Source organism: Plecotus auritus (genome assembly GCF_963455305.1).
Source record: "Plecotus auritus genome assembly, chromosome: 2".
NCBI lineage: Eukaryota > Metazoa > Chordata > Mammalia > Chiroptera > Vespertilionidae > Plecotus > Plecotus auritus.
The window spans coordinates 198,566,434-198,581,303 of record NC_137771.1 but is presented as its reverse complement, the minus strand read 5'-3'; the positions used below and the strand labels follow the sequence as shown (position 1 = coordinate 198,581,303).

At 37.7% G+C, this 14,870-nt stretch overlaps 1 protein-coding gene across 1 annotated transcript in view; it reads left to right on the top strand.

The window, feature by feature from the left end:
• LOC308241306 (uncharacterized protein) overlaps positions 1 to 14,870 on the top strand; it is a gene marked incomplete at both ends in the record, with an annotated part of 219,349 nt that overhangs the window by 110,814 nt on the left and 93,665 nt on the right. The window contains 5 exons of the mRNA XM_080654708.1: positions 1,368 to 1,490; positions 7,634 to 7,771; positions 11,749 to 11,871; positions 13,539 to 13,661; positions 14,019 to 14,213. Coding sequence (XP_080510834.1) covers positions 1,368 to 1,490; positions 7,634 to 7,771; positions 11,749 to 11,871; positions 13,539 to 13,661; positions 14,019 to 14,213 — 702 coding nt within the window. The remainder of the gene's footprint in view (positions 1 to 1,367; positions 1,491 to 7,633; positions 7,772 to 11,748; positions 11,872 to 13,538; positions 13,662 to 14,018; positions 14,214 to 14,870) is intronic.

Sequence of the window (14,870 nt, the reverse complement as noted above, 5' to 3'; positions counted from 1 at the left end):
GTGTTCTTAGAGGAAGGGATAATTGAAACAAAAAAGGAAGAAAGGGAAGGAAGGAAGGAAGGAAGGAAGGAAGGAAGGAAGGAAGGAAGGAAGGAAGGAAGGAAGGAAGGAAGACTATAAATCCAAGGTTACATATTTCTATTTCCTAGAAATAACAAAACAGCCATACTTCAATTCAAAGATGAAGTGATAAATTATTTGATGACCAGAACTGATAAATGATGTTATTCCTGTGGGACAGTGTTTTGTTTTAATAACTTCTGAGAAATCGCAGAATCCTTCATTTTTTCATAACATTTTCATGACATGAGAAATGGTACATTTGGATTAATTATAAAAATATCAAAACGTTTCCTGAATTATGGGACTGACAAATATTTTGAGAAAATGAAAAGGTATTAAAGAGTGGTGTTAGGTGTGTGTTTTTTTTCTTTAAGCCAAAACTAAGATAGAATTTTCTGTGGACTGTGTTAACACACTTTTCTGACAGAAAATGTTTCTACTTTGGTCCTTTGTTTACATAGCACCTGCTTCGCTCAGCACCTGGTACAAAATAGGATCTGTTAAATATTTATGGGAAACTGACAAATATATACATATATAGATATGCGCATACACCTATATCTATATATATAAAATCTCTTTCAAAGTTTTTATTTAAAACCATTCTTCTTAGAAAGTCTATCCCCCTAATTGCTGCCTACTTAGGGTTTTAATGGGCATTTCTCTTAAGTGCCCTGGTACAGATGACAAGGAGGACCTTCTAGTAGGGAAAAACAATGGTGAGATCTATTCATCTAAAGGGAAGGAGCAAGGACTACCTGGGCCACAAAATGAAGTGACACTGAATAGACTTGGCTTTTGGTGTCAGGAGAGAGGGCACCACTGTTTAAATAGCACGGCCTAGGGACAGTCATAAGTACAACATACATTGTAGATTGTTACATATGAAGGCTTCAAACATGCCTTATCTAAGGCCACACATACTGACTACCTTAAGTCAGGGAAATATCATATTTGGTTATGAATATGCTATATATTCCAAAGACAAATTGTAATGACTGCTACCTATATTATCAGGGGATAGATAATGTCTATATTTTTTACTTGTGTTCTTTTCTCTTCCTACCAATTAATAAATACTAGTAGGTTATAATAGAAGTAAGTGTTTGAGAGTATAAGCTGACACTAGAATTAATGTCATTAGCAGTTAGTTTATTTGTAAATATGGAGCCGTTGGGATATTTCACTGTTACACTGGACACAGGGGTGGAGGGGGAAGGAATGCTTTAGTTCATTTTTATAGTTTACACATAAATCAGAATTCAACCTCCAAAGACAGCCACTGTGTGTGTCTCTCTCTGCAGACATAAATGAGTGTGCAGAAGGGCTTGCTCACTGCGGCCATCGCTGTGTGAACTCAGTGGGATCTTTCACTTGTGCCTGTCACCCTGGCTCTGAGCTGGGAGCTGATGGAAAACGGTGTTACAGTAAGTGGCAGCAATCACAGCCCTGGGAATGTGTGACATTTGACAAGTATTAAACAAGAGTAATGAAAGAACAGCACTGAATATCTTGCCAATGCAAAGCTCCTGAGAATGTTTGCCACTGGGATGCGGTAGGGATGAGAGCTTAGAAGTTCAAATCCTTTATTTATTTTAAAGAAACAGGCCCAGAGTCAATAGAAAATATGTGGAATCTAAACAACAAAATAAACAGATGAACAAAATAGATCCAGAGACATAGAAATATGGAACATACTGTTGAATGGCAAAGGGAAGGCATAAGGTGGGTGGGAAGTGACCAATCAATGAACTTATATACATACTAAAGGCCCGGTGCATGAAAATTCGTGCACTTGGGGGGGGGGGGGGAGGGTGTCCCTCAACCTGGCCTGCACCCTCTCGAGTCTGGGACCCCTCAGAAGATGTCCACCTGCCGGCTTAGGCCCACTCCCTGGGGGATTGGGCCTAAGCTGGCAGTCAGACATCTCTCTGGCAGCCCAGGAGCCCTCGGGGATGTCCAACTGATGGCTTAGTGCAGTCGGACATCTTTAGCTCTGCTGAGGAGGTGGGAGAGGCTCCCGCCACTGCTGTTGCACTTGCAGGCATCAGCCCAGCTTGTGGCTAAGTGGAGCTCACCCTGTGGGAGTGCACTGCATTGAGTGTCTTCCCCCTGGTGGTCAGTGTGTATCATAGCAACCAGTTGTTCCGCCATTAGGGTCAATGTGCATATTACCCTTTTATTATATAGGATATGCATAACCCTTGGACACTGTCAATAGTGTGGTGAAGGCCTGACGCAGGGGCAGGTTTGGGTAGAAGGGGTCAATGGGGGAAAAAGGGGCATCTATAATACTTTCAACAATAAAGATACATTTAAAAAAAAAAGAAAAGAAAATAGTCAGCATAGTGAAACCCAGTGTAGCCAGCAAGGGCTAAGTCTCAAGTCCTCTGACATGGAGCTCCCTTAGACCCATGGCTCTTCCTGTGAAGAGTCTGCCTTCCTTCATCCCTTCTGCCATGCAGTATTTATCGAACTCTAATAACTCCAATGTAATGCTCAAGGAAAAGGAACTAGTATGAGGGAAGGAACCAGCAGTACAAGGAGCAGCTCTAGATTGTAGCAAAATATCAGACACACTGGATCTGTAAAGAGTACCTTGCCTGTCAGCCCTTTTCTGCTCTCCCCATTTTTTATTCCTTTCTCTCATGCCTCTTTAAGCATCTCCTTCCACTTTTGCATTCTCTTTCACTGACTCATCCTCTGCTCCTATGATCCATGTCATCTAACTTTTGCTTCTTTCTCACCTAGGCTCAGTCATATAATGTAATGTATCCCTTACTACAAATATATTAAAATGATAATGAGCTGAGTTATTAGCTGCTGTTAATAGCTCTTGCAGCTATTTCCTTCTCTCATGTCTTCCCCACTGGTCTGCTGATTAATCTATGGAGGAACACACTTTCTACTTAACTACCTTTAAAACCATCTGATACAGATTTCTTCATATTTCATGTTCTCTGCTTCAATATTTCCCATCCTCACGCACCCTTTTCTTCCTCTCTTCTTCTTCAAATGACAGAATAGTATGCTTTCTTGTTTCTTTGTATGCTTTCCTTATCTCTGCCTCTCATGTGATCATGGTATATCAACAATTTCTTATTCTTTCTCATCTTCACCCTCTACCTTTTTCTCAGTGACTTCTTCCCTTCCTTCTCCACTTCACACCTATACCTTAGCAGGAGGGTTTTGCTAGGTTTAAAACACAACCATGTTAACTGGCTTTATTTGAAATTCATAAATCTCAAATGTGTCAGCAACATGGCTGGACAAAACTATGTTATGGAACATGTTCACTTTCCTCACCATCAAAACCAATGTTGAATATTTCCTTTCTCTTCTAAATCTTTTTATCACCCCCCTTTTGCCTTTATTCTTACCTTGTCTCTGATGTTATCAATAAAATGGTCACCAACCGTGATTCAAGCTAGCAACTGATTTGAAATAGCTCATAGAATTATATGGAGGAGGCTTGACTCCTATTGCTATGAAGGAAGTGGACCTGTCTTCTCCATTGTACTTTGGATTCCATTCCCTCTAATTATCTGAAGATCCTTGCTGGTGCAGTTGTCTAGTGGATCATTCTCAGCAGCTTGTGAACATGCTCCAATAGCTCCTATCCTGGAAGTACTCTGACAAGCCTACATGCCACCAGAGCCTTCATCTGATCACCTTCACAGCAAATTTTTTATAATGTTGTCAATGTCTCCTCCTCATCTTATATTGTCTCAGCATCTCAGATTAATCATATTATCACCTCTACCTCAGTATGGTAAACCATGACCTCTGTGTTACCAGACTGCCTATTAACCCCTCTGCTTTTATGCTATCTGACCTCTCAGCAGCTTTCAACACAGTTGACTAACCCCCATACTTACTGAAATACTTTCTTCTCTTCCATGTGTTCAGACTTTTCAGGGTTTTCTCTCCATCTTTGGCCACTCTTTCAATGTTAAATTTATATTTCCACTTTTTTCTTTAACTACATGTGAATATACCAAACTATGTACTCAATATCTCTATTTACTTAACTAAAAACATTGCAAACTTGACCCCAAACAAACCGCTGATTTCTAATCTCAGTTCCAAAGATGCTCTTTCCATTTCTCCACATCTTAGTGAACTATCTATTTAATGTTGAAACCAAAAAGCTAATGATACAAAATTAGTGAGAACTGGGACTTTAACTGGGGTCTTTAGGCTTCAAATATACTATCCTTTTAACTTCATCATATATTTTTATACATATATCTCTCTATCAGTTTTAATTGAGAAGAGTAAAAATAGAATAAGTAATTTCATGTTTTTATCTAAGCTCTCTCATGAACAGATATACTTAGAGTCACTAAATTCTTCATTTTCCTCCACTGCATAAAATTCTGTTCCTTTAATACCTGGGTCGTCAATGAAGTCTTAAGGTCTGTTACTATATTTCTACTGCTTAAAGACAGTGCAATTTAGCTATGGTGATGTGTCTTCTAAAGAACAAACTAAATAAAATGGTAGAGAAGAATTTACTACTAATTAGAATACAACTTCTTCTGAAGTGAGCCTTTTGCTTAATGCCCTGAGGCAGAGAAATGTGGATGGGTTTTTCCTTCTTATTAATATTTTGGCTTTTTAATGTGGCCAGGAACATTTTTACAAATATCTATATATATAAAAAGCCAGCGACCTGAATGCCATAACGACCAGAATGACCGGTTGCTATGACGCCCACCATGGCCAGTGAACCAGCCCAATCAGGGGGTGGGGCCCGCCAGCCAACTGCCTGAGGCCTCCCCCTGGCCGGCCCCACCCCCGGTGGGCCCCCACCACACTGATTTGCCTTCAGCCCCTCCCCCAGCCAGCTCTGCCCTCAATCAACCCCCCATTTCAATCAGGGGCAAGGCCACCCAGCCAACCACCCATGGCCCCTCCCCCAGGCTGCTGGCCCCCGATTGCCCCCAACCCCATTTGGGGGCAGGGCCGGCTGGCCCACTGTCCACAGCTCCTCCCCACAGCTGGTCCCACCCCCAATCAGCCCCCACCACCCCAATCGGCCTCCGGCCTCTCCCCCCAGCCAGTTCTGCCCCTGATCGATCCCCCCACACCAATCAGGGGTGGGGCTGGCCAGCCCACAGCCCCTCTGCACAGCCAGTCATGGCCTGAATCAGCCCTCCCACCCCAATTGGGGGTGAGTCCCACCGGCCAATCACCCACGGCCCCTCTCCCCAGCCAGCCCAGCCCTGATCAGACCGATCGGGGCAGGCCCACTGGCCAACCTCCCACCATCTCCTCCTCCCAACAGGCCCAGCCTCAATCCGGCGATTGGGGCCAAGCCAGCGGGACCCCACCTGTGCATGAATTCGTGCATTGGGCCTCTAGTGAAATAAAATCTCTTGTAATATGCCTGGTGCATTCTCAGTTATCATGAAAGAGGGGCCAGTATTAATGAGTTATGAGTTAAAGACTTTCTATAGAATTTACTTGGGAAAGCAGTTTACCCTAGAGTTGAATACATTTGGTTGAAGTGCGGTTTTACATTTACTTCTCTTATGTGAATATTTGGCTAGCCAAATTCTTTGTGCAGCTCTCACCAAACCTCAATATTTACTAACTGACATATAGGACTTTCTTGATAAAAACTAGTATTTTGGGTTGTTTCAAAATCTGTAGGTGGAGTAAATGTTTTGAGAGCATGGTAATGTTTAACAATGAATTATGTGGCCTTTATATAACAAGTATATCTTAGGAAAATATTGTTTTAACACTTTCCTAGGAAAATAATATTTTATGTTTATATAATCTCTTCTCAGAGGCTCTCAGAACATCAGAACCCCATGGTGCACTGTGCATGAACTATCACTGTTTTATGATTAGAAATTGGTTAAATAAGGCTTCCCCCAAATTTCCAAGCAATATGTAGTTTAACTTAAATTTAATGCACTTAAAGAAATATAAAGAGAAAGAGTAAATAAAAATTATTTTTTACCTATGAGAAACTACAAGTGTCCTTTTAAAAAGTATTTTAAAGTGAAATTTTTTAAGTACTATGGTTAAACATCATCATCTGTATTAAGGACACAAAATCTTATCTTACTTCTACTGGATAGTTATAGATCTGCATATACCCTTGTTTTAGTCTCCTATACATTTATATTTTAATGGTGTTATAATAATATTATTTATATTTAAAGTAAATTATTACCAGAAGTCTTAGAGCTGCATTGATCACAGAAAAATAACAAGAATAGGAGCCAACATTTGAAAGATGTCTTCCTAAAGAGTATCTGTTAATGTATCATGAAAAATCAGTTCCTTTTATTATTTCAATCTTTCCTTTAGCTTTCTAATTTTTCTCAGACCTAAAATAGATGTTTCTAAACCCAAAGGGCTTCTTATTTTCAGCAATAAGTTGATTACCATAATTCTTTTATGTTTTTTCAATTGTTCAAAACCTATTTTTGAACATCTGTTATCAGCTTGGTAATAGAGGATAGGGACGTCATGAAGAGAGGTGCTCTGGGACACATAGGCAGCTGCCTCGCAGAGCCTGGAGGCCGGGGATGAGGGAGGATCATTTCTATACTGTAACTGTACAGGAACTATAGCACATACCTAGGAGTTTCAATGGTGATACAGACTTTCAAGGAGCACCACAATCCCAAGTACCCTTGCCGTTCTCTCTCATCTTACTTCTTTTAGAAGATTAAGGTATTAATAATGGAAGGAAATGAATCAATGTAGACATTCTCATTAATAAGAATTTCTGTCTAAGCAACACAAATGAAGAACAATAGAGGACAATGATAAAAATAGCAGAGTACCTACGTTCCATACTTTTAACAGTGATTCAAAGCATTTTTAAATTTCTCATTTCCTCACTTAGAAAATGATTGATTATAATACCTGTGTGCTCAGTACAATTGGCATCCATATGGTGAAGCTGATGTCACCCAAAATGCCCCAAATTAACATGTACTGGGATCAGCAAATTGGTTTTCAGAGTAATAGTATGTTTGTATAATAAGTGACTTTCCTATACTTCAATGCTAATTAGCACATTAGCATGTTATTATTTAAATATGATCAGCTAATTCATTGGTTTTGTGTTCATACTTCTGTTTCAAGGCTATTTTTAACAGTATTTTCAAGTACTCCTAGCCTCTATAAAAGACAGATAATAACATACCATTAGCTTGAGAACAGAAGAAATGTCAGCTGGCAGACAACCTCTGTGCTTTCTGATTACTAATTCAATACACTTTTTTTTTTATGTCCTGAAAATACTGAGAATCCCCAAAGGTAAATGTCATTTAAGTTAAGTGTTTAGTAACCAGTGGTGGACTATTTCCCTTTCTACACCACTTTGTCAATTTAATATTACTTATAGGTTTATTAGTGTTTTGATATTATATAGACACTTGCAACCCTGAATAGCCCCTCAGACTTTTACTTTTATATGTGTAGAGAATTGATAAATTTCCAATAATGTGTGTTGTCCTCCCAAGAGAGTATTTCTCTTGTTGACATATATTCAGGTTTCTCTGCTGTTATGCTAATAACCCTCTTCTGCTTGTTTGGAAAGGGATTGAATTGGAAATTGTCAATAGCTGTGAAGAGAACAATGGTGGTTGTTCACATCACTGTGAACATGCACTTGGTGGGCCCCATTGTTCCTGTAACCATGGACACCGGCTTGATTCAGATGAAAAAACATGCATAGGTAATGTATGGTAAATGTCATCTTCCTTTAGAACTGTCCTGGATTCATTTAGTCCTTTCCTCTCTAATACTTATTGCTGTAATCTGAGCTACATCTCTCAAACTGCATGGAGAAATAAATCAAACAGTCTCTGGCTACTAGATAAATGTAAAAGAAATATTACTTGGCAGAAGACATCATTATCTTTGGATATTTACTTTAAAGTGAAAGGAGCTTTAAAACATTTAACAAAATATATGGACTTAGTTTTATTTCAGGAAAATATTCCAAGACCTATCTAACCACTAAATGCAATTTGTAACTCAACAAATGCTACCACGTACCCTACTTCTTTCTACCCCATGCAGAAGCTCAATCATATGTATTTCCTTTTCTTTTTTTAAAATATATTTTTATTAATTTCAGAGAGTAAGGGAGAGGGGGAGAAGAGAGATAGAAACATCAATGATGTCAGAGGATCTTTGATTGGCTGCCTTGTGCAAGTCCCACACTAGGGATTGAGCCCACAACCTGGACATGTGTCCTGATTAGGAATTAGAATTGAACCGTGACCTCCTGGTTCATAGGTGGATGCTCAACCACTGAGTGATGCTGGCCGGACTGCATTTCCTTTTCAACTTGGTGATGGCTTGGATGCATGTTCAACTTTGGTATGACAGGCACCTGTGTTTCAAAAGAAAACTTTAAAATTCTTTGGAAATCCCAGCTCAAATGCATTTTTAATAAATAACCTTTCCAACATATTATTAGAACTAATATCATTAGAGACAATGAGAAAAATAAATTTTAGTGCAACCTTGCTTCATAATGAATGCGGAATCTAGAGCTTCTGAGAAAAGGGAATACCTACTAAAAACAGGGAGAGTGAGCATCAAACTATATCATTATGTGCTCTGTGTCTGAGAGCACCTACAAGCCCCTCTAAAGCAATTGGCCATTATTCTGGAATTAAGTATCATATTTGCTTCTTTTTTTGTGTGTTGCTTTATATTACCTTTCTTAAAAGTTATGCGTGCTAAAAAAATATTTGACCATTTTATGCTACTCAGTATGGTTAGAGACAAACTAGAGTATCATAAAAGAGATGAATTTCAAAGGTGTAAGTATCTGGGATTTCTTTTCTTATGTGACAGTATGCGTTTCAAGGGATTTTGAAGTTTTCTGGTTTCATAAATTATTTAACCAAAACAATGTCATTACTTGTATATCTTGATCCAACATTGCCTCCTGAATTTTTTTGAGTCTACAGCTGCTACCTTAATAAAACCCATTGATTTCATTTCTTCTTCTTATGTAATGAAAAACTTGCTTATATTTTTCTACCTTGCTAATATATCTGGAAAAAATAAGGTGTTCCTTTTTTCTTTCTCCTTCTCTTCCTTGCTCTCTACTTGTCTTTTCACTAAACCTTTTGTTTGTGACTTACAATTTCATGTCTTTCCTTATTCTTTGAAAAGTACAATTCAGTAAAATTCTTATTTATAACTAGAAAAAAATAGCATCTGCCAGGGTCAAAATATAGAAAATTGCATATTTATGAGATTTCAGCATGACATTATATTGTTTGTGGCTTAAGTTTATTTCATTTCCCAACAATAAATAACACTCATTCCTAAAGACCAAATATTCACTATAGTAAGGCAATGAATTGTTTAGAGGGTACACATACAAATTTTGCTTATTTACCTGAGAATAGATTAAGGCTATGGTTGATTTGTAAAAATATTCATATTTGGAGGAAATTAAAGAATTTTCTTTTTAGCTTATTTTAGGATCGACATTTTTTATATCTGAGAATGTACAAATAAATGGGAAAATAAGTTGTCCAGTCTGCAAATTGTCAACCTGTCTTTCCCAACTCCAAAAATGTATTAGGGCTAAAACCTAGAGATGCATTAACACAATTTGAAAGACAGCAATAGAAAATCCAAGTGTCTGATCACAGTAAGCTCTCTACATTTAACAATCATTAGATATTAGAAACAAAATTTTTTCTAACCTTTTGAGTTTGTTCAACAGCTATGTATGGGGGTCACATACAAAAGGTCATTTTTCCAAGGTTTAATTTTCACTCTTTTCTGAAGTCAAAACTGAAATTTGTAATTGTTTTGCCTGGCTTCAGTTGAAGCTCTATTTTTGATGAGAGCTAAATTTTTATAAATAGGTGAATTTCTCTGCAATTGGCAATACTGACCAATGTAAGAAAAACATGATTATCAGAGAGGAGAGAAATAAAAAGGGAAAAATTAGCAAGCAAAGATCTTACCAAATAAAATTTGAAAATAAGTCAAGGAATTTAGGAAACAGGTGCTATAAGTGTTGAAGGAACACAACATTTTAAGAAAGGCTTCTGATGTAAGAAGGGCGGGGTTTCAGGTGAGTTTCAGACTAGGATGGTTTACATGAGACAAGCTAGAAATCACCCCAGAGGAATGATGATAGAAGAAGAATCCAAATGGAATATAAAATGATAGACTGTGGAACTCATTTTCCAGTTGTGATAAAGTTGTGCTCCTAGCACCTGAGAACAAGGATTCCTGAGACATATGTGTTTGGAGGCTCTGTTAGTATTTGAGAAAATTTTAAAATATTTTTTAAAACAATTAAGGATGTTTTAAATTAAATAAAACTGAATTATTAAAAGCAATTTTGCCCTCTATATTCATGCTATTTAATCGAAAGGACAAAGGATGGTTTAATAAAAGAGAGGGAAAAATATCACTTAGAATTTTGTGAGTAGCACTGCTTCTGACATTTTACAGGAGAAAGAATGTTTTGTGTCCAAATGACCTTCCTTTAGAAGTTTTATGGTGATCCCTCACCTTAGATAATTGACTGCATTTTCTTTCCTCCCTTTCCTCTTGTCTACATTTCCTTACACTGGTACCCTTTCCAAGGTTAATTGAGATATTGACCTTTTATATCTGTGGCTGCTCATGTAGTTAGGGAGCAATGGGACTTTGTAAACTCAGCACTGACAGGCCACCCAACATACCAGCTCAACAAACACAAGGTTGAATTGAACCAAGAGCCTATAGCCAAAAACCCAGAACACCCAATTCCCAGGCGTCTATCCTAAGGGAAACAGTGGGTGAAGAGTCTGTTGCTACTCCTTGGACAATTATGTTAGGAATGATCACCTCAAAACTCAAGCCAAATGGATTACTCTTTGGCTAAAGGGTTTCAATTTGACTTAATTCTGATGTGTTTTTATTTTCCTCAGGGCAGTTATGTATGTGGATGAAATATTCAGGATTGTAGAATTCTGGGATGATAATGCTGAAGGACACTTAAAGAGCATCACTTAGAAAGCTGTTTATCTGATAGGACATGCCAGGGTAATGTCACCAACAGTAAAATGAAAAACCCTGACCCCACTCATCCTAGCCAAAGCATCATCGCAAAGTTCAAGCAAATCCTCTGAAATATTCTATAATTCAGAACACAATATTTAAAAAGATTGTCTGCCCTCTCTCCAAATTGCAGCTGCCACTTCTCTTCCCAGTTTTGTGAATCCCATTTGCTTGCAAAGTTCTGTCATCTGAAGGTCTAGAACAAGTGTAAGACTGCCTCCTCTTTGCTCAAATGTTCACTAAGTGGAATTCTTGACTCTTCCTCTCAAGCTGTTTTGATGTTGTTGTTCTTCTTCAAGTTCTCTGTTTATTTAGTCAAATTGCTGTTTAAAGTGGGAAAATAGCAGAAATCTCTTTTCCTGTGCTTATAAATGCATTTGGAGATTATTTACATACTTATAAAAATAAATGACAGGCATAGGAGAAACATGCAAGAAACATAAATGCGAATGTGAGCCTCATTCTTTTTGTGTTATAGTTGCTTTGATGGCTGTACAATGTAGCCTGAGAAATAGAAATTGAGTAGTAAAACAATCTTAATTTATAAGTGAGGCTTTAATTTAATTCTATAGGCCAGTGAAATTCTTGTCTCTGAAACAACAGAAATGTCCTATTCCCCTTCAGACCTTGATGAATGTGAGAATGGAGAAGCCTGCTGTGCCCAGCTCTGCATCAACTATTTGGGAGGCTATGAATGCAGTTGTAAGGAAGGCTTTCAGATCAGTTCTGATGGTTGTGGGTGTGATGGTAAGTTTCTGAGCTCTAATATGAAATCACTGGTGCGATGAGGCAATCAGTGAAGGAGGAACATGTGAGGAAGGGGGTTTGGGTGGGAAAGGGAAGTCCTTGCCAGGATGTCTACCTAGTTCTACCATTTACTATCCTATGAGCTTGGGCAATGAACTGCTCTGAGCTGCAGATCCTCACCAGTAAAGTGAAGACAATAATAGGATTAGTTTGTAAATTAAAGAAAGTAATAAATGTGAAGTGCCTAATACAGTGATTGAGAAAGAGAAGTCACTCATCTAAAGGCAGCTATTATTATTATAATAACTTATTGGCCCATAATTCCTTTACCTAACTTAATCTATATTGGCAAGTGAAAGGTTCTGGCAGGTCATAGCACACGGCCATACTCATGACAATCTTGCCTGGAATTAGAAAGTTGGTGGCTGAAAATCATCTTAATTAGAGAATAGTAATGAGGATTGCCAATTCATTGCCATGGTCCAAATCTGTATCAGAATCTTTTATATATGATATTAATTTAACTAATGCAAGTTTTAAGATGCAGTTTTATAATTTTCTAAGTTCCTTGTTAAAATTGGTTCACTTACCTTTCAGATAATTTCTAGATTATGTATTTGTTTTCACAGGAGAGTATGAATTTAGTGAGTAGAGTTAATTCACTTTTTTACACTTTTTTTGAGCCATTGCTACCATTTACTTTTTTTAAGTTTATTTTTAAAACATGGAATCTTTAAATTTTCATTTTATGATCATTACCATTATTTCCAACCACGTTTTTCTTTAAGTCAAAGCAAACATAAGATGATCTTTTTTAATAAGTCAATGTGTATAAGAATATTATGCCTCAGAAAAAAAGTGTTCCTTTGCTTAAAGAAACAAATTCCTGAATTATGTTGAGGTTGATAGGTGTGTTTTTTTCATATAGATGCCAAGCTCCTCAGCCTTGCAATGTAGGTAACAGCAAAGAAAACACAGATATGATATCTATATATCCTAAACACAGTACAATATATTACCATTTACCACATTTAATCCAATTAACAGGAGCCAAGAAATTTGAATTTCATCAACCATCTGCTCTTAAGCAAAGTCAGCCAAAAGATGATTGTATGGTGTGAATATACATACTTGGGTACATGCATCCAAATTGAAAAGGTATCATAATCTGAGGCAAAGCTTAGAAACCCAGCTTCATCAGTAAACTTTTACTATTGTGAACACATTGACCAGAGTCTAGGCTCAAATATGGACAGTCACATGAAATTAAAGCTTAGCGTTCTTCCATCTCTGAAATTCTCCATAAACCTTGTACAGAATTATGCATGGAAGAAATGCTTCATTATAGATACTGAATATTTCAAGAATGAATGAAAATTATACAAAATGGTGTATAGCCTGAGGCCATTGAATTTATTTTGTTTTAAATTCCTCATCAAAACCTCATGAACAAGGTCTCAAAAAGACCTTGTCTATGTAGATGAACTACAGTAAACTTGAATGAAAGAAAAAAAATGGGCAGGCTATACTTGAGAAAGTATCCAAGGCTAAGTTTTCTATAGGACAGTACATCAAGGTGACAACAGGAATACAAATATGCCCATGACTTTGCCATGTCTATTTTATCTCTCAGTGCCTAAAAGCAGACATTGTTTAAATGTTCCTAGATGTGGACGAGTGTCTGGATACCAGCAGAGTCTGTGACCAAGTATGTATTAACTCTGTGGGAACATACCACTGTACTTGTGAGGAAGGCTACAGAATTGGAAGTGATGGAAAAACTTGCATCTGTAAGTCACTGTGAAGAATCTCATGTGTCTCTTCTAAACTACTTCCACCCCCATTTTCTTCTTCAGGAACAATGGAGACCATATATTCTTCCTTCACTCAACCTGTCCTCCCCTTTCCTCACAGACTGAGATCTTTTCCTTTTGTTCTCTCTGCTGCAGTTTCAGCTTTGTGATAGCTGCTTCTCACCCTCATTTACAAGAGACTTTTTGAAATGGCCTCAAAGAGTTCTCCCTTTCAGTGGCCCCCTGCCTTGGCTGTCTAGTTCAAACTCTCTCATTTCTCTCATCCACCCTTGCTCGGTTTTTCCTTCTTTTAACCAGCATGTTGAATCCAGCCATTTTCCTCTGTGGTCTTAGCTTTAGATGATGATGAGCTGGAGGAAGGAGAAGAGGAATTAGAAGTTGTGAGGTTCGCAGGCCTTCTATTCAAGAGCCCGCCTAGACTGCTTCATTATGTTGCTCCCTCTTTGCCTCCCACCTACCAAGATGAAGAAGATGAGGACAAAGTGGGAAAAGATATTCGAGGAGAACTAGCTCTAGTGCCCAAAGTTGGTGAGTAAAGGAATTTATCTCATTAGTCACCTCTTTTCTTTATTATTAGAGAATTCACATAAATTATTTTATAAACAATTTCATTATCCATACTTAAGGCCACCAAATATTTTAACATTTTAACGGGATGTTAGCAAGAAAAGTGGGGCCAAAATCACTTCTGAGCTTCCGAGCAAACCCATCATCTTTTATCTTCCTTCCGTTTCACAATAGGGTTGCTATGTAGGTATGTGTAGAGGTGTGGGTACATGGTGTTGGGGGCTGTTCAAGTTCAATATAGTGAAATGGAGCTGAAAAGTATCTTTAAGTTATCATAATGGGGAGGATTGGGATCTTTTAGTTCTGACTATTAAAACTCCATTAGAAGTCGCTTTTATATAGTTAAAAACTTACTTTAAATTGCTTTGAAATCTAGATTCTTCCCAGTTTTTAAAACAATGAGAACTAACTGTTTAATATATTCAAGTGGACCAAGAAAGTATCTTAAATTCATGAGCAGTTTTTCTTAGATGCATATATCCACACAACAGAACTCAAGCATCAAATCACTTCTGATCAAAATAAATGAGCATTTCCTCTTTCAAAAGTAACAGTTTGCAGCCAGTCTGCTGCTTCCTTTTCTTTTCTTTGTCAAACAGAGCTGCTCTTTTTGTTCTC